Source organism: Propithecus coquereli, unplaced genomic scaffold (assembly GCF_000956105.1).
Source record: "Propithecus coquereli isolate 6110/MARCELLA unplaced genomic scaffold, Pcoq_1.0 Scaffold33, whole genome shotgun sequence".
Taxonomy (NCBI): Eukaryota; Metazoa; Chordata; class Mammalia; order Primates; family Indriidae; genus Propithecus; species Propithecus coquereli.
The window spans coordinates 5,993,751-6,014,838 of NW_012148952.1; the positions used below are offsets into that span (position 1 = coordinate 5,993,751).

The 21,088-nt window shown below is 39.6% G+C and overlaps 1 protein-coding gene across 1 annotated transcript in view; it reads right to left on the bottom strand.

Moving 5' to 3' along the window:
• Nucleotides 1–1,867, bottom strand: part of RAB3GAP1 (RAB3 GTPase activating protein subunit 1 (catalytic)) — a 121,829-nt gene extending 119,962 nt beyond the window's left edge. The window contains 2 exon segments of the mRNA XM_012650505.1: nt 1,674–1,733; nt 1,826–1,867. Coding sequence (XP_012505959.1) covers nt 1,674–1,733; nt 1,826–1,843 — 78 coding nt within the window. The 5' untranslated portion in view covers nt 1,844–1,867.
• Nucleotides 1,868–21,088: the final 19,221 nt, after the last annotated feature.

Genomic DNA, 21,088 nt, shown 5'->3' on the forward strand with positions numbered 1-21,088 from the left:
ATGAAGTCCCAAAGGTTCATTCTCTTTGTCTCTGCCTATGTCAGTCCATTTTCCTGTATAACCAACCACTTTCCACTTTCAAGGGCCAGCTCAATTCCCATCTTTTCTATGAAAATATCTCCAACTATTATATTCCACAACAATATCATCCCTATTTAAATTACTATGTCTATGGTTAGTATAACTGGCTTAATTTTAACTATTTGCTGGTTTTGTTTTTTTTAACATCCGGATCAAGTTTTCACAGCTCTGGACACAGAGTATCTGCTCAATGAAGTCTTGCCAGTGTGGTTATATCTTACTGACTCTTCTGTGGGGAGTACCACAGGTCAAACTATTACTCAAGCACAGATCTTTTATATTTTCCTGTGCCATCTAATGACATGAGATCCACAAATTTCCTCTCCCAACCAGAAAGATAATATGTTGCAACAGTCTAAATACTGACCTCAACACCCAGAAAACTTCAGAGTTTCTGTGACACAGAATAGAAAACTATTCGATTTACACTATCACTCCTCCACAAACTGGGCTTTCAACAAATTTCAGTGATACAACAGTTCCCCCAAACAGCTGTTCATCTGAGTTTGACAGGCACAGGAAGCCTGAGCACAGTACTCACTGAAATGTAACAATTTGAATCAAAACGTTCCAAAGCCATGTGCAGACTTTTTAAAAAGATTATTCTAATGGGGCGCGGTGGCTCACGCCTGTAATCCTAGCACTCTGGGAGGCCGAGGCGGGTGATAATTTGAGCTCAGGAGTTCGAGACCAGCCTGAGCAAGAGCGAGACCCCGTCTCTACTAAAAAATAGAAAGAAATTACTTGGACAACTAAAAATACATAGAAAAAATTAGCCGGGCATGGTGGCGCATGCCTGTAGTCCCAGCTACTCGGGAGGCTGAGGCAGGAGGATCGCGCTCAGGAGTTCGAGACCAGCCTGAGCAAGAGCGAGACCCCGTCTCTACTAAAAAATAGAAAGAAATTACTTGGACAACTAAAAATACATAGAAAAAATTAGCCGGGCATGGTGGCGCATGCCTGTAGTCCCAGCTACTCGGGAGGCTGAGGCAGGAGGATCGCTTGAGCCCAGGAGTTTGAGGTTGCTGTGAGTTAGGCCGACGCCAGGGTACTCTAGCCCGAGCAACAGGGTGAGACTCAGTCTCAAAAAAAAAAAAAAAAAAAAGTTATTCTAAAAGACAGGATGGAGACGGTGGGAGTGTGGCAGATAAACAACCATCAATACTCTGCAGAAAGGGTATAAACGAACGTACACGGGAAAACAAAAAGCATCTGCGAAGTTTAATACTTACAATAACAAATGAGTTAAACGGAAATGAAAACAGAAACAGTATTGGTAGCTTTGGAAATTGTTCTTTCAGGTGGGCAACAACCAGAAAATCAAAGGTCTATGGAAAGTGGCCTGAGAGTAGAGAAAACAAAACTTTTTATGAGAGCCTGAGTCTCAAGGGTTTGGCTGACGGGGGCGGGATTATCAGACGCCAGACGCGGAAGAGGCTTGCGGCTGACCAGGAAAGAGAGGCGGCGGCGACCCGGGGCCCACGGTTCTTATTTTACTCGCAGAAGTGGCGTCACATGTAGTGTGGCTGGGTTACAGGAGCAGCTGGGGGACACGGGGGCCCAAAGTGCTGGTAAGCAAAGATGCGACTCACTCACCTTTCCCATTCCGAGGCAGTGGTGAAGTCGGTGATCTCAAATACCTCGGACTCGGGCTGCGGGAAGAGGAAGGAAAGAAAAAGACTGAGCCCCCGGGAAACGACACGGAGGGAACGAACTTAGTGACAGGGATAAGCACACAGCTCACCTCACTGTCGGCCGCCATCTTGGGGAGCTCTGGGTTGGCGCTAGGGCTGCCGGGAAGAAAAGCTGAACCACGACGTGAGCAGGGCGGTGAGCTGCCGTGGGCGGGGCCTATGCGCGGCCCCGCCCTCTGTTAGTGAGTCCCAGCCTGGGCGGGGGAAATTGCTCTTTGTTCCCCCAGGTCTGGAAGAATATAGTGTGCCCTCTACTCCCTCTGAGTGGTTTAATAAAATTTGAAGATTTCCTGTAGAGTAATGAATACGGAAAGGGAACAGAAGCAAGGAAGTGGAACAAGGTCCTAGACTCATGTGGATAAGACTGTATTGAAAACCCTAGATCATATCGGGTTTGTTTTGTTAAACAAAGTTATGGGAGGCCATTGTTCTGGACTGACCTCCTACCTACAGAGGCCCCAACAGTCTAAACCAAAATGGAGTCACTCACAGTAAATGCTACATAATCAAACGGAAACTTTGAAGAAGCAGATAGATCCCAAAACAGACCAGTTTTTTTTTTTTTTCCCTACTGGAAACAGGAGATTTTAGCATAATAAGGAAGCCCCCCTCCCACCAACCCTTACAAAAAAGTAACCTGAAGTAACTAGGGTGTTTCCTATTGTTCTTTTTCCTTGTTCCCACCTTACAAAATCCACTGTTCTATTTCCCAGTGGGACTTGAGACCAAGTAAGTCCATTTACTATGGTGACAGAGTGACATGCAATGCCTAAAGTTTAGGTCAATTTCTCAAAATTGAGAGGTTAAACAAAGGGAAGAATTATTAAATTAAGTTTAGCCTAAAGTTGCCCCCTTACATATTTAAGTTCAGCCTAAAGTTTTCTCCATACAGTGTACTGTAGCCTAACTAGATGTGTAAACAGGCTATAACCTACTTTTGTGCCAATAACAGAGTTTCAGCCAATCACAAGTGGCCCTCGGGGGACTGTTCAAATAAGGCAAATGCCCATTTGTAGCTAATCCAGCTATTTCTGTACCTCACTTCCATTTTCTGTACATCATTTTCCTTTTTCTTTCCATAAATATTGTCTGACCATGTGGCAGCCCCGGAGTCTTCTGAACCTATTCTTGTTTGGGGGACTCCCCAATTCTCAAATCATTCCTTGTTCAATTAAACTCTGTTAAATTTAATATGTCTTAAGTTTTTCTCTTAACAGTTTTCATTCACCCTCTATTTATTGATTGCAAGACACTGAGCTAGGTGCTGTAATACCAACCCACCCCAACAGTCCCCTCAAACAACCTACCCAATGTGTTAAGTCATGAAATAGGATCATCATGCTAGTTATCTAGTTTCTGGGAAGAACAACATGCTGCTCAATAAACGCTTCACTTTTTAATCCATCAAAGAACAGAAAGAGCGTCAGCTAGCAGCTAAGAATTCTAGCTCACACATACTGAAATATTTACAGATAAAATGATACCACATCTGGGATTTGCTTCGAAGTAATGGGAATGGGAAGTGGGTGGGGCTAGGAGTGAAATAAATATTAGGAGTGGATAATTGTTTAAGCTGGTGATAGGTGCATGGATGTTTATTGTGCTATTTACTTTTATTTAGGTTTGAAATTTTTCATAATTAAAAGCTTTAAAAAATTAGGCTGGGCATCGTGGCTCACACCTGTAATCCTAGGACTTTGGGAGGCTGAGGTGGGAAGATTGCTAGAGCCCAGGAGTTCAAGACCAGCCTGAGCAATATGGCGAGATGCTATCTCTACCAAATTTTTTTATTAAAAAATTAGCTAGGCGTGGTGGTGCACGCCTGTAGCCCCAGCTACTTGGGAGGCTGAAGTAGGAGGATCGCTTGAGCCCAAGAGTTTAAGGTTGAGCTACGATGACACCACTGCACCCTAGCCCAAGCAAAAAAGGGAGACTCTGTCTCAAAAAAAAAAAAATTGTTTTTTATTAAATCTCGTTTAATAAGTCTCAGAACCCAAAAAGGGACTTTGGAGGTAGAGTACTAGGAAATGCAGCTTCAGTAATAAAAATTCGTACCCTTGCCAGTAATCCCAGCAGGCAGAGGCAGGAACTGGATTGCTTGAGGCCAGGAGTTCAAAACCAGCCTGGGCACTTAGCAAGACCCTGTCTCTACAAAATTATTTTTGAAAGTAATAATAAACAAAATATTCTTAATCTTAACATAAGAATTAGAGATATCAAAAATTTGGTGATGCAGACAGACAAGATGAGGAAACTAAAGGTCAGAAGAATGTTGACAACGGGTCGTTACTGCCAGTGCCAAGCCTTGAACCCCCGTCTCTTGTTGTTCCTTCTAGTTTCTGTCTACTGCACTGGTGAGGGGCTATGGGTTACTACTGCAGCAGTCTTTCCCAAGAGGCCTCAACTTGCACTTTCCTTCATTTACAAGCATTCATTAAACACCTACTAGAAGCCAAGCACTATGCTAGGCTCCAGGGATATGAAAATGTATTGTAGATACAGTTTCTGACTTCAAGGAACTCAGAGTCTCATAGGGAAACTGGAAATTTGCTGCAAGAACAGAAAGAAGAGATGCTACATACGTCAGCACCACTATTAGCCTTATGGAGGCCAGTGGTAACCTTGAACAAGACAAATCTTGGAAGAGAGCTAAAGTATAAGATGGAGGCAGCCAGGTTAAGGGTGACTAAGGCTTCTAAGCAGAGGGAATAGCATATCCAGAGGCTCATAAGTAGGAAAGTCTGATCTGTCTAATGAACTAAATGAGAGACTTACACCTAAAGCACAGTGTTTGTGATGAGGTTGGAGAGATAGGCATGGAGAGACCATACAGGGCCTTCTAGGCCTGGGTAGGGCTTTATATATGACCCAATTTACATTTTGCAAAAGTCTAGATGCTGTATGAAAAATACATGGGAGGGGAGCAAAAGAAGAAGTAGGAACAGCTGGTGACTATTGAAGCGTCCAGTGGGAAAGGGTGTAGAGGCTTTTTCTCAGGCGGTCAACAGATGAAGTGAACTGATTTGATCTGTGTTTTGGAGAAGGGAAGACAGGACTTACTGCTGGATTGAATTCAAGGATAAGGAAAAGGTAAGAATCAAGGATAATTTTCAGTTTCTGGACTAAGCAACTGTGCGGGGAGGGTGCTATCTCCTGAGATGGGAAACTCTGGAAAGTGCGAGAAAACAAGAGCTTGGTTTGGCAGGTGTTAAGTTTGACAGTCTTGTAAGACATCCCAGGGGAGTTGTCAAGGAGAAAATTGGATACAGGAATAGGACTCAGAGGCAAGACCTGGGGTGAAGATATAAATGCGAAGATATAAATTTGGGAATTGAGATGGTATTTTAAACCACAAGACTAGGTGAGGAGAATGTTGGAAGAGAAGAAAAGGCAGCTCACATAAGGCCCCAAAGAAATTTTATATTTAGAAAATGGAGAGAGGAAAAGTATCCAGCAAAAGAGAGAGGAAAGAAATGCCTAGAAAAATAGGAAGAAAACAAGGAGTTACACAACACTGGAAGGGAGGCTTAGCGTGACAAACCCCATTTTGTTTCTGACCCCCTGCGTTAATATCCTTTAGTTTGAAAGCTTCTGCTCGACTCTACACGTAGGCCAGCTAATTGTAATAAGAATTTAGTTTATATTCAACTCTAAAAGAAAGATTATAACCGTTCCTTTCCCAAAACTAACTTCCGAAAAGATAAGCAAAGTATACACATAAGTAACAATGCTATGTTGAAGATTTATAGGAACATCATGACCTGACCTACATCATCCAAAGTTAACTGACCAAGAGCAAAGAAGTTTTACAACCTCCTCAGACCCTCATTGACACCCAGATGTTTACGGTCCTCAGTTACCTCTTGCAACCACCCCCTCCTCCCCTTAACGTAAAAAGGAGCCAAAAGTTCATACTAACTTAAGATAGTTCTTTAGGACATTAGTCTGCCATCTTCTTGGTTTGCTGGCTCTCCAAATAGTTGCTTTCCTTGCCCCAGCACCTTGTCTCTCAACTTATTGGCTGTCCTATGGCAAATGGTAAGAGCTTGGACTCAGTTTATACTTATTGCACAGAATCCAAGAGAGGAGACTGTTTCAAAATGGTAAATACTGACTGCTGCTGAAAAGCAAATGAGAGAAGAATATAGAGTCAAGGGTGATTGGTTGTTGTTGTTTCTTGGGTTTTTTGTTTGTTAGCTTTTAGAGCATAGAATAGTAGACATGTTTGTATGTTGATGGAAATAGTCCCGTAGAGGAACTGCTGAAGGAGACAGTTCTTAATAAGGTGAGAGGGGAGGAAATCCGCAGAGCTGGTGGTCACACAACTCCAGGGGACACTGCTCACATTGTGTTCTGAAGTCGTGCTGCAGGAGGTGCCACCCACACAGAACACCTTGTGAATCGCACCTCCTGGGGTTGTACATCAAGGCAGTATGAGGGATTCAGAGCATATGTAACAGGAGGGAATGAAGCATATGTGGTAATGTTGGCCTTTTTTGAGAAGGGATAGAAGGGGAGAAAAAGATGGATACAGACATACTGAGATATGTACATATAAAAGGAAAAGGGTTTCTTGTTCACTAACTTTTTAAGATTCTCAGTTGGGTGCAGTGGTTAACACCTGTAATCCCAACATTTTGGGAGGCTGAGACGGGATGATTGCTTGAGGCCAAGAGTTTGAGACCAGCCTGGGCAACATAGCAAGACCCTGTCTCTAAAAAACAAAAAAATTAGCCAGGCTTGGTGGCCCACACCTGTAGTCCCAGCTACTTGGGAGGCTGAGGAAGGAGGATCACTTGAGCCCAGGAGTTTGAGGCTACAGTGAGCTATTGCACCACTGCATTCCAGCTTGGGCAAAAGAGTGAGACCCTGTCTCTAAAAAAAGAAAAAGAAGAGAAAAGGAAAAGATTCTTACCAAGTGAAGTAAGTCTGTGGGTTTTAATATCAGATAGAAAATCTGGGCTCAGTCATTTATTAACTACATGACTTTGGAAAAATTATTTAATCCCTCTAAACCTGTTTCTCCATTAGTAAAATGAGACTTGTAATAGTTATTGCTACATAAGATTGTGGCAAAGTTTAAACTCTATGTTCATATGTAAAACTTTATCCTGGTATGTAATAGATGATCAATTATGGTATAACGAATGTACCATGAAAACCATAAAGTGCCACTCACATGCAAGGCATTACTTTTTTTCCTTCTTGCTTGGCCATGAAGAAGTTTCAGTATATACCGAAATCGGAAACTAAATATTCACAAAGGCTTTACTGCATGAAGTTAAATTTTAGAAACTGTGTGAAACCGCTTTATCAGGTTGCTAGGTGAAGTTTTCTTCCAAGATATTTTTGGCTCCCTGTCTTCTCCCTGGAGAAATTTTTAAAATAAGTTATTTGTTAAAGCAAAGCATGAAGCCAGGCTGCTAATGATGTAAAATACCCAGGGGAGACACACTTTTATTAGATTTTCACTGGTTCACAAAGCAGAAAAGATTCTGTTTCTTCAGTATTAAGAGCTATTTTGCTACACATCCAAAGGCAAGGGCTTTTCCATGCAAGTGTGTTTCCTCTCTGGCATAACTCAGTTATTTCAAGGTGTTACCAATAATGGCCATGGGGAGATATTTTGACACATAGGCAATTTAAGAGATTAGAAACCTGGAAAAATCACCCTGAGCTTAGTCCTCAGAGAAATATGGGGGCATAGCAGTTTAATTAGGTCTTTGTAATGGAGCAAACATTGTTTGTGAAAGGAGCAACAACCGTGGGACTACACCAGCCTCATCTATCTTGATGGCCTCTGTGCAGGGAGAACTGGGAATTCTCAGTGATGCTGCCATGAGAGCAATTGCAACAGAAGGTACAACTGGAAGAGGAAGACTTTCTATGAGAACAAGAAACTCTTCAGAGAGAAATTCTCTAAATCAAAATTATCAGACAGCATTTTTTCATTCAGTTAGTAATATTTATCAAGTGTCTAGTGTCATGGCCCTGTGGTCAATTCTATGGAGGGATTCGGAGTATAATCCCTGCCTGCTGGGTTCTCACAGTCTGAGCACCTAGAGATGAGACGTAAGTAACTATATGGTTTAGAAAGGGATGTGTGATGGGTATCCAACTTCTTAAAGCTCTTCGTAAAATCAGTAGCAGAAAAATATTCAAGTGACTTTTCAGAACACACGCACAATGCCTCATATTCTTAAAAAAAAAAAAAAGCAATCCACTGTTTCTTTTATCAGAAAGCGGTATAGTCACCCAGGCAAGGAATCTCAAGAGAATTTCAAGAGAAGAAATGCAATCTTCATTTATTCACCATACATTCAGCCATTTCTTAATTCAATAACATTTGTTAAAAGCAACTGTTATGTGCCTGGTACTGTTCCAGAAACTAGGAAACAAAAATATAAAAACAAGGTGCCTGCCCTCAGGAAGTTTCAAATATAAAGTAATTGAATTCTTCTAGATGGTAATAAGAAGCTGAGACCAGCTCGTTCCAGTCCTTACGTTTATAATTTGTTATCTGGCAGGTTCAGACAAGATGATTACTTCCTGGCAGGTTGATTTGGTTTGTCCAAGTTTATGTGTTTCTATATTTAAAAATGTTTTAATGACTCTTGAACTCTCAATGTGGGAGACAAAGTAATTAATTAAAAAGTATTATGAGGCTATGCAAGGTGGCTCACGCCTGCGATCCCAGTTCTTTGGGAGGCTGAGATGGGAAGATATCTTGAGCCCAGGAGTTCAAGGCTGCAGCGAGCTATGATCACGCCACCACTGCACTGTAGCATGGGTAACAGAGCCAGTCTCAAAAAAAAAAAAACACAACAATGTCAATGAGAATTTTGTACAGGTTTAGATAATAAATATATTCTGCTAAGCAAGTGCTTGTATGTGCATGTATCTATGTACAACTAACTACTATATTTTATACACACATATTCCTATTTAAACTCCAATCTTTCCTTGTTTGGGATGGTAGCTATTCTATTTTGCATTATACTAGAGGCAAAATCTGAGACCTAATCCCAACTGTCTTAGTCTGCTTTCTGTTGCTTACAAAAGAATACCTGAAACTGGGTAATTTATAAAAAAGAAGAATTTATTTCTTACAGTCATGGAGGCTGAGAAATCCAAGGTTGTGAGGTGCATCTGGTGAGGGCCTTCTTGCTGGTGGGGACTCTTTGTAAAATCCTAAAGTGGCTCAGGGCATCACATGGTAAGGGGGCTGAGTGTGCTAGATCAAATTGCTCTTCCTTCTCTCATAAAGCCACCAGTCCCACTCCCTTTAATTAATTAATCCATTAACATATTAATCTATTAATCCATGAATGGATTAACCCATTCATGTGGGCAGAGCCCTCATGATCCAATCGTCTCTTAAAGGCCCCCCCCTCAATACTGCCACATTGGGATTAAGTTTCAACATGAGTTTTGGAAGGGACATTCAAACCATTGCACTGACCTTCTTTTGTGTCACACTTTCCTGAGTCCCATTTACTACTTTCACAGCAATAACATCTCCAAATGTTTACTGATCTGCCCAGATTTCTTTTAACATTAACTTCAGTCTAGTTTCTAATGTTTAAAGATCCCGTCTCTACTTCTACTATGTTGCTGCAGTTGATCTTGTATCTTCCATTTATGTCTGTTCTTTGGAGATACTCGTAACAGTTTTCCTCCAAAGGTAGAGCCAGGGAATCTGTATTTTAATTCAAACTGTTTAAATATTATACAAGTAATAGGAATGTCTTCTCATTGTGAAAGGTTCCAATGATATGCATGAAGTGAATGCCATCTTGATTGTCTTTTCAATTCTTGTACTCCCAAGATATAATCATGGATATCAGCTAAGTGAAAATCTTTTCAGATGCTTCCCTATTATGTACATATTTTTAAATAGAGAAATAAATAGTTTTTACTATCTTTTGATCATTTTTTTTGCACAAAGAAGTAAGTGTGGCACTTAATGTAAATGTTCTTCTAAGGGCTTTACTCCTATTAACTCATTGGTTTTCTGTGGAATTGCAAGAAGCTGTGTTTTTATAAAATCTCTCCAGATGAAGATGATGATCAACCATATTTGGGAGCCAAGACTTTAAGGGATGTCATCTTTGCTTCCAAGGCATGGAATTGTGTACCTGACTGCTCACATTGCCTTTCTGAGTCAGGAAACACCTTAGTTAATCAATCCAGTGGCCACCCATTAGGAGTGAGGGAAATCCCGGTCTCTCATATTTCCCCAGGCTTCTGTGACTCTTGGCTCTCCATGATCACCTTTGTCTCTCCTCTGCCCACTGAGATGCCTTCTTTATCTTGCCTCCTTCCTTCCATCCCCTATTCCTTTTACCACCTTCTATGTGAAAAAGAAGAGATTTGGGACAAAGTGCTCCTAGGAAGTTGAATTCTTTAAAAACAACAGGCTTCTTCATGGTCTTCCTGAAAAATCTTCCACCTTTTCCCACAACTGTGTTGCAAGAGACAAATAGGTCATGTTTAACATGCAGAAGACATAGGTCACATTCAACCCCCTGCTGCCTCGGCAGAAAAGCTCTTTTTAGAACCTTAGAATCCTTTAGTCCTTTTCTGGTTGATGCATTGAGGTCGTCCAAGCATTTCAAAATTATTCATTGTGTTCTTCTCTTACAGCTAACATTAGAATCAAAACTAAAATTGTCATCCCTTTCAAGCCCCTCCTTTATGACGTCTCATTTGACACTATTATTTTCTGAAATAATTTCTCCTCCTTTCCACCTAACCAGAATGTAATAAAAACATGGCTCTGCTGAGAACTTAAGCTTCTGCTAGAGTGAGCCAAATGCCACCCCATGAGATTTTCCACTGTTTTTGGGCACTCCTGGGCATACATTCAGTTCTAGAAACATTCTCTGAGAACTTTCTATGTATAAAATACATAAACATGATAGAGGAAACAAAAGTAATTAAAACACATTTCTTATCCTCCACAAACTAGAATCTAATGGAGAGATACAATAACTCTAAAGCAAGGCTGGCCCTATTAAATGCCATGATAGAAGTACACAATGACGTGGTGTGGAATGGCTTGGGAGGAACTAAAGCCCTTGAGAGCAAAGCTGAATGAGGGCAGGCATTTGACCACTTTGACCACCAGAGGGAAGACTTGACTACTGTCGTGATTCTTATTCCTTAGTTTTTCTTGTGCGAAGAAAGAGTTTTTCTTACTGACTGTCTTGGAATCCCTGATTTTTAGAACCAGAGGGGCTTCCTGGAATCATGTTACACAACCCTTTCATTTTACAGGTGCGAAAACTAAGCCCAAGTCACGTAACTACATAACATTGGGAATGAGAGGTCAGTAATCCTAACTTCTATGGTAGGGCCCTTTTCACCAAAAATATTATCTTTGTTATCTTTATTATTTTAATTTCTGTGTCCTTCTGTCTCTTGAAATATTAGAGTCTGATATCACCTATAGGAGGGGGCTCAAACGCATATTTCAAAGATAATTTGGTAGCCAGATAAATGTGTCTGTGTGTCTATACACAAAAGATCACATTGCCAAATCAGACTCACGTAATGAGAGATCTTACCTAGCATCAGGATTTACTAATAATTTCAGGAATACAACCAATCAACAGGAACAGGCAAGGAGGGAGAGGTCTTAGACACTGGGAGCAGCTCCCAGGTCCTTTCTTCCCATATAAGACATATATGCTCTCTGTAATGAAACATCTCAATTTTACGGTCATATATAATAGCTAATAGCTTTTGTGATGTTTTTCAGTAAGTTGTGCTCCTTAAATCCATAGATTCACCATAAGTAATTCTAAAGTAGGGATATCCTGCAAAAAGCATTTCATAGATAGGGACTGTCCTCCTCGCCAATAACACAGTACATTTGCCAGGAGAACCAGTTATCAACATGTTTACGATATCAGGTCACCTATCTCCTTTCTTTCTCCAGAGCATCTCTAGCCCTCACCTCCATCCCCAGTAATGGGATATAAATAAATCACAGGACAGCTGCCTTAACTTCTTCCTGTCCAGTATTTATATATTCAATAAGGAGTAAGCCCCTTATGTACACATCTTCCATACCACTACCAGCTCATCATAGGAAAGAGGAAAAAGCCCCTAAGCGTACAGTTTTCCATATTTAGCTATGATCAGAGTGAGGGGAAGTGGAAGTGTTAGAATTTTGGTGCTAGAGCATCTTTACTCATAATCCATAAAAATGTTAACCCAAATTTGTTTCTTTGGGCCAAACAAACAATAGAGACCCACAGGCGAGCAATCATTTCCCAAGGCCTTTTATTTCACTCAGCCTTTGTTTCCCCCCAAAATTTACTCATAAGAATGTCCTTTAACCAAGAGTACTTTTAAAATCATATTTTTTGCCTTTGAAGCTTTCATTCTTTGGCAGGTAATTACGCAAACCAAGTATCAATTTTTTTTTTTTTAAGAGTTGGGCTTTTGCTCTGTCACCCAGGCTGAAGTGTAGTGGCCTCATCATAGCTCACTGTAACTTTGAACTCTTGAGCTTACACAATCCTCCCGCCTCAGCCTCCCAAGTAGCTGGAAGTACAGGACTGTGAAAACACACCCAGCTAATTAAAAAAAAAATTTTTTTTTAGAAGCAGGGTCTCGCTGTGTTGCCTAGGCTGGTATAATTGCTTTTATATTCACTTCTGTCTCCCATTCTTCTGCCCTACAATCTATTCTCATACCAATGTGATCTTCTAAAAAACCAAATCAGACCCTATCACTTCTTGAGTAAAATGCTCTAGTGGTTTTATATTGTACTTGGAATAAAATCAAACTCCTTACTCTGCCTATAGGGCCCATCAAGATCTGGCCCATGTGTACCCCTGCTACCTCAATTCTCACACCTTCCTCAGCCTCCATCTTTCTGTAACTTGAGCATGTTATACATGACTTAGGGCCTTTGCACAGCCTGTTCCCACTACCCACAACTCTCAACCCCCAACTCGTCAAAGGCCTGGCTGCTTCTTTTCATTCAAATAACAAGTCACATGTCACTTCCCAAGGAGTGGGAGCACATGAGCACACAATCTATTATAATAAAGTTCCCTATTAACCCACAAGTCTCAGTCTCTATCACTTCAGTTTTTTTCGTAGCATTTATAACCAGTTATTACATTGACTATTTACTTGTGTATCTCATCTGTCTTGATTATCTGATATTTTTCAGTGCTCAGTAATGCTTTGCCCATAAAAAACCCACTTGAGATACGGTGTTGAATGAATGAATGGATGGATGGGCCCCGTTTTTCCTTCCGGCACACTTTCAGATAATCTCACCCAGTCCCAGGGCCTTATGTCATCCATATGGAGATGACTCTCACATTTTTCTCCCTCACCCAAATAGTACCTCTGAACTGCAGACTTCTATATCGGCTACTTATTTGATATAACAAGCATCTCAAACTTAAGCAGGTCCCAAATACAACTCTTGACCTTTTTTTGACCTAAACTTTCCTCTACCACTATCTGCATCTCAGTAAATTATACCCTGACAAAAGAAAAACTTATAACAAATTTAGTTTAAGGATCTCAATTGTGTTTATTTGTAATTCCATAATCGTATAACACTTCATTCCATAAAATAGAATAACTGTTCCAATGAGTTGAGCAGAAGAAATTGGCTTTATAGACACAGAAGGACTCAGGAATCAGAAACAAAGACAAAAAGTGAATGGGTCATTTCAAAGTTACTTCCTTTGTAAGGGGGAGATGGAAACAGAACAAAAGAGAAATAACTGATTGGTTAACATCAGGTTACTTAAAGTTACCTTTTTTTTTTTTAGAGACAAATTTTCACTCTGTCACCCAGGCTGGAGTGCAGTGAAGTGATCATAGCTCACTGTAACTTCAAACTCCTGGGCTCAAGCGATCCTCATCCCTCAGCCTCCCAAGTAGCTGGGACTACAGGCGCACACCACCACGACTGGCTAATTTTTAAAATCTTTTGCGTAGAGATGGAATCTTGCATGTTGTCCAGGCTAGTCTCAAACTCCTGGCCTCAAGTGATGCTCCTACCTCATCCTCCCAAATTGCCTCCCAAAGTGCCTCCCAAAGTGCCAAGGGATTACAAGCCAGGTTACCTTTTGTGTAAGGATTAAAGGCAGAAGAAACTTCATTATCATGCTGATTGAAACTAGCCTGTTTGGGAGGTTAGGCCCTTATGTCTTTCTCCTGATTTCTTAGGTCAGTTAACAGCTCATCATGAGTGACTTCATTTTGATGTTTAGTCTGGACTGTTGGGGCCTAGTGCAAGAGCTTAGTCCAAAATAGTGGCCTCCTATAATTTTTACGTAACAATCCCATTCATACATTTGCTGAAGTCCCAAATTGGAGTCTTCCTTGATTCCTTTCTATCCCTTACCTCCCAGTTCTAATCTTCTCAGTGTATCATGTTAATTCTGCTTCCAAAATACATTTCAAATTGTCCATTTAAGAACTGGAACAGAAACCATGACTTACAAAACAAACTGTTCCCTGACTGACAAAACAGATAAATTGTACCAAACCATGATGTGCAAAACAAACTGACTCAGCTTAATTCAGAGCCATATTTTCCAAAACAAGTCCACAGTCATATTAATTTGACATTGATTCACATGTTCTAAAGATAAGGCCATGACTGTTGGAGCAATTCACCTGGGTTACTGATTCCCTGAAAAACTACCCTGGGACTAAATGCAGCACTTAAAACTCTTAAGTATCCTTCTCTAATGCCCCCTTTTTAATAAATTCACTTCTTTTTTTATCTGGTACTATCCACTACAGCTTCATAAAACCTAGTCAATCGATTACAACAGATATCTACTGCAATCAGTTGGAAGAAATGATGAGGATGCTTGCAATTAAGCACCTGAGATTGGTCAATAGAGACAGGCCAATCCTCTTGCAAGACTATATGTCTCAAAAAACAACACTGCTCAGACTACAAAAGCTGGACTTGGAAAGTCTCTGTCATCCACCGTATTCACCAGACCTTGCACCACTGACTACCACTTCTTCCAGGCTTTGGACCACTTCTTGCAAGGAAAAATATTCAATTCTCAAAAAGCTGTGGGAAACACTTTTCATGATTTCATCACTGCTGGCTCTCCGGGCTTCTTCGCTGCTGGCATAAGTAAACTACTGTTAAGATGGCAGAATTGTGTCGATAGTTTAGGCATATACTTTGATTAATTGTACTGCTTCTTGTTTGAGATATAATAAACTAAACTTTTGACTCGAAATCAGACATTTCATATTTAATGACCTAATAAATATCCTTTTTTTGTGGAGTAGAAAATTATTTTCAATTCTTTTTCTATGGAACTGTCTTTATCGATATCTGAAAGTTACTTATATATTCTGCATATTAGCCTTATATTGTTTATATATGTAGCAAATATCTTCTCCCACTCTGTGGCTTGCCTTTTCACTTTTTTTTCGTTTTCTGTTGCAGACTGGTGCTCTCAAAGAACAGCCACTGAGATGGCATTACAAGTGCAAAAGAGCTTATTGAGGAGTAATATCGGTGAAAGGAAAAGCAGGGTTGGGCAGGGGTTGCCATTAGACAAGAGTTCCAACTTGAGGAAGTCTCTGCACCCCAAAATTTTCCATTAAATGAATCCTCCATTTGGTGGAAATTGCTAGCCTCTTACATAATACCATTGCCTTGCTCAGTCATTCATTGGCCAGGACCTCCCTCTTTTCTCAGGGAAAAACTCTTTCTCCCTGAGAAAAGAGTGACCTAAACTATCGATACTTGCTCCATTTTTGACTGTGGAAACCAGTCCAAGAATAGCATGACCTTGGCTTAACAATTAGGCAAACTTGATACAGCTAACAGCTGGAGGCTATCACACTAGCCACACTCCTTGCAGCTGGGCAGTGAATCTTTAAGGGAGCCCTGAGTGGGGCACATTTCTGTGTCTGCCACTCTCTTTTAATAGTGTGTTTTTATGAGCAGAAGTTCTTAATTTTGATCTAGTTAAAATTTAAATCATTTGTTTTATGGTTAGTGTGTTTTCTATCTTGTTTAGGAAATCATGACTATAGTCTTCCATATTCTCTCTTAAAAGCTTTTCATTTTGCCTTTCACATTTATGTCTTGAAAGCATGGGATTCATTTTTGTATATAGCGTAAGGAGGAGGTCTATTTTTTCCCTCATATGGATACTCTGTTGACTCCATATTATTGACAGATGATCCTTTCTCTGCTGATTTACAGTACCATCCCTGTCTCTTACCAAGTGCCCATGGATGTAAAGTGTGTTTATGGGCCCTCTCTGCTGTTCCATTCTAATAGTAGAGAAAGTCATCTCACTGTATTCTTCTTTAAAAGTATCTTGATGATTTTCAGCCTTTTAAATTTTCATACAAATTTTAAAACCAGCTTGTTAATGACCCCTAAAATGACTTCTTTAATTTTGATTGTAACAATATGGAAAATTTTACATCTTCCAAATTACAATATAAGCTTCCCAATCCATGAACATGGTATATCTCTGTAAAGTCTGTGAATAAAATTATAACAGTTTCCCCCATAAAATTCTTAGACATATTTCATTAGATTTATTCCTACGTATTTTATATTTATTGACAATATTAGAAATGGTAATTTTTCAAAAATTTTATTTTTTATTTTTTAAATTTTTGTTAGCATATAGAAATATAAGATATTAATCTTGGTATATTGATTTTGTATCCAATCCATTGCTAAATAATTGTACTAATTTTTTTTTCAGAGAAAGGGTCTCCTATGTTGCCCAGGCTGGTCTTGAACTCTTGCCTTCAAGGGATCCTTTCCCTTCAGCTTCCTGAGTACCTGGCATTATAGGTGCAAACCACTATGCCCAGTCTATTTTATTAATTTTTAAAATTTACCAATAAATACTTTTGCATTTTCTACATACACGTTCACATCAACTGTGAATAGTGACAATTTTGTTTCTTTCTTTCCAATCTTTACTTTTTGTTTCTTATTTTTTTCCATTTTTTTCTTTTGCCTTAATGTGCTGGGAAAAGTCTCCAGCCCAACGTTCAAAATAAATGATGAGAGCATTCATCCAATCTGACTGCTACCCTTATGAGAAGAGATTAGGACACACAGAAAGACTCCAGGGACTTCCACATACAGAGGGAAGGCCATGTGAGGACATAGCAAGAAGGTGGCCATCTGCAAACCAAGGAGAGAGGCCTCGGAAGAAAGCAAACCTGCTGACACCTTGGTCTTAGGCTTCTATGCTCCAGAACTGTGAGAAAATAAATTTCTGTTGTTCAGGGCTCCAAGTCTGTGGTATTTTATTATGGCAGCCTGGGCAAACACACATCTACCACCTCCCAGCCAGAAAGTCAGATACTCCCCTTCCGCGCTTCCTCAGAGCTTTTTACGTAGCCCTATGGTAGACTTATCACCAAATATTGTCCTTGTTTTTCATGCCTGTCCCTCCACTTTTACTGAAAAATTAAGTTTCTTGAAAAAACATGATTTGAATGATGTCAACTATTTCTCAAAATGAGAGACAAGAGGAAGATTATTTTTGAGAAGCTAATTGAAAGATTCATGGATTGCAGACCAGCCTGAACCCTAGGGTAACCCCGCAGAAATCCTAAAAGTCAGAAACTACAGTACTGATAACTTCCTCTTGGCATAAAAGGTAAGAGAGGATATTATTCTTGCTGGGTGTAGAAACAAGGTAGGGTGTAGGTAGTAAAACGGTAACCACCTGTGTATGCTTAGATTAGTGTTAAGCTTCAGGATGGCTTGGGCAATGAAAGAGTATACATAGACCTAACAATCTCTGAATGGATCTTGCCCTGAAGTCTTCATTCACTAGAGAAGTGTGTGTGTGAGTATGTGTGTGCGTGTGTGTGTGTATGTGTGTGTGTGTTAGAATAGTAAAAGTGATATTTTAACATTGTGGTAGGGTGTGTAGGTTTAATCCCTAGCTCCACCATTTATTAGCTTAAAGTTTCTAACCCTTGATGTTGTCTTCTGTAACGTGAGAATAATGGTGTTTATTGTATCAACTCTGCAGAGTTGTTGTGAGGATTAAATGACATCAGTGGTGTAAAAGACTAACCCAGTAAGCATTCGATAAATGTCAGCTGTTATTATTAAACTATTTGTACTTCGTTCAGTTGAGAATATATAATGCTATGTACCACTTTAGAAGAGAAACCCCTACCTCCTTCAGTAAGTGGCAGGAAAAAATCTAGCCACACACGAATGCCAGGTGACCCTATTATGTTTTCAAGTGCTCTGGGTCTACTTCCTCATGAATATGCTTTGTAGTCCATGATTTGAGTCTCTTTCAGCTGGTTTATTACCTCTTAAGAGTCAGACAAAAATGCTATCCATTTACAGAAGCTTTTGCTTCAGAATAATACAAGCCTGTCTAGATAAGAAGTATGTTCTAATGTAAGGATTTCTGTCCACTGGTGCTTTCTCAGGTATGAGTCTAAGAATACAACCAGTTCAGGGGTAATCGATAGGATCCTCACTACGTGACCTATATTCAGACTTGGAGGTGGCCTTTCCGGCACCTAACAGGGACTACAAAGACATGGCTTTCCTGGAGAGTCTCGGTGGCTCAAGTGATCATGGCAGTTGTGCCACCCATGGCAGTGCACCAGGGTCCAGCTCTTTTAAGTACTTAAACAGCAACTTGGAAGAATATACACCACTTGTTTTCCTTCCTGGATGACATTGTCCTGCTTTCAATTCTCCAAGCTAAACGCACAGTGGTTGGTTGCCTGGGTGACAGCCTGTAAACTAAGCAGTCTCTTTGCAGCTAACTGAAGGGTTTGCACATGTAGAACCAGCTTTAATTATTTTAAAAAAACAAAAAAGTATTTGGGCCGTGCAACACTGGAAAATAATCAAAGAAAAAAATCTAAATCTATGCTGCTTTTAAATGGATCCCTAGCTGAAGTGTGGGTTGACAGCTGTCCCAGAAATCAGTGCCACAATGAGTTAGGATGATGTTGGCTGCTGTTTGGCTTGGTGTTTCTTCAACTCTGTACCAACTCCCCTGGCAAAACATACCACAGGTAAGCCAAATCTCCACTTTTCATCCCATTTTAGATAACACCGTATGTTGTAACTTTTTTTTTCTCCCCAAATGATGTCCCAGAGGAGGAATACCAGGTAAACTGATAGAGGAAACTGTGTCCTAATCTCAAATAATTATATCCTTACAGTTGTACTAAACTATTTTTGACTTTTCAAATATTGTGACAATCCCTTCCAATACTTTATGCAAGCATCTCTAGACCATAGGCTAAATTAGTAATGATAAGAAAAGAATGAAAAGTGTATAAAAACACTTGCTTCCACTGAATTGTACTCAGGGACAATCTTCAATTTTAGTTTAATCACCCAAATATATGTAAACTTTACAAGGTATAAATCTTCTTGCAACTGCTCGTATTGTGTACACGCATTCTTGGCCATGTGTTCTCAATATTAAAGTGACTGCTCATCATTTTAAATCTTTATTACCTACGATTCCAAATCAAATGTACGGGAAAATAAAAGATTTTGACTTTACAAATAGATACAATTAAAAATAAAAATAAAAAAGGCTGGGCTTGAACCAGAAATCCCTGTGGGATGAAACTTAAAAATCATCGATCAAAACAATTCTAATGGAAAATTGAGAAAAGTTTTCTTATGAAGAAACTTAAAATAGAAATGTACAGATTGAAGGTCAGAAGAGAAAATGAAGCTCACGACTAAAAAGCAATGTGGGTCTGTCCGTGTTAAAAGAATGACCCACATATTGGGATACTTCTATATGTTCATTCAATCTTCATGGTCTTCCTCCGGTCACTCTGGAGTATGTGAGACAATGAATGACCAAATAATGACCATGTTGCCCAGTATTGAAGTGATTTGATTTGATAACTTTGGGATTGTAGTTTGGTTAAATCTAAATTTTTATTTTTTATTTTAGATGGTAGATACTACTTGTGAAATACTCTAGCTAAAGGTTACATGAAAGAGTTAAACCACAACTCCATAGCATACTTTGCTAGGTAATAACCTTGGGAAAAAATATATTCGAGTTTTTATTTCTACTTTATGAATAAGCTGGTGATACAAATATCTATTTCTTGCCTAGTTATTTGAATATCCAATTTTTGGCTTTATGGAAGGACAAATTTTAATTATTTATTGTTTCTGAAAGTTTTTCTTTTACCTGAAATGATATTACAAATACTGTTGCATTTTTAAAAACAAGTATATAAATCCAAGTTGCAAAGCAATTTGCTGGAACAGATATGTGAGGTATTAAAATTTTCTGTAGCCCGATTTTGAGTATATCCTCTGTTCCTTCTACCCTTCGTAAAGTTCCAAGAACGTTTCTTATTAAATGGTAGTGATTAGGGTAATGATGATTAAGTGACAGCAATCAACTAAACGTCTGCTTCTCTCAGAAGAGTTTGAAGAAAACAGGCACTGCTGGTGGGAGCGTAAATTGATACAGCAATCTGGCAGTATTTAGTGAAATTAAATTCACTCGACCCATTCGCCCCAGAAAAACTTTTGCACAGTGCATAACAAGGCCAAAACAAGGATATTCATCACGGTGATGTTTGTGAAGTGGGAAGTTGGAGGCAACTTAGTTGTCTGCCACCAAGGGAGAGAATAATAAAATATGGTGGATGCCTAACGACCAGATGTATATACAATTGCAAGGATAAAGCTTAAAAGCAAAGTGTTAAGTTAAAAACTAAGTAACAAGCTCTATAGTACAATATCATTTGTGTGCATTAAAAACCTGCATGCACACACACACACATAACAGCACCATATGCCTTATAGAGGTATATACATATCTGAGGAAGACTCTCACACACATTAGATTGGGTTCTTGCGAGGCAGAGTGGATCAGAGCTGAAGGGAAAAAATAAAATAAAACAAGTAGAAAGCCTGACACGGTCCAATGGTGCTAATGAGCAGTGTGATTAACTCATCCCTGTATACCTAAGGTTCAAACGAGGAAATGAAAACACGCCCGTTCTACAAATGCTCCTGTAAATACTAGCTCCATGAAGTCTTTTCGGGCGCTAGCACTCTCATCTCTCCAGTGCGAGAGCCCATGTTGCCAATATCTGTGCCTCGTTTTCATAATCTGTAAAATAGGGAAAATAATACTGTTCTGATGGTGTTATTTGAAATTAACTATCTGTAAAAGCATTTATTTTATTTAAAACTCATCCCTGTATACCTAAGGTTCAAACGAGGAAATGAAAACACGCCCGTTCTACAAATGCTCCTGTAAATACTAGCTCCATGAAGTCTTTTC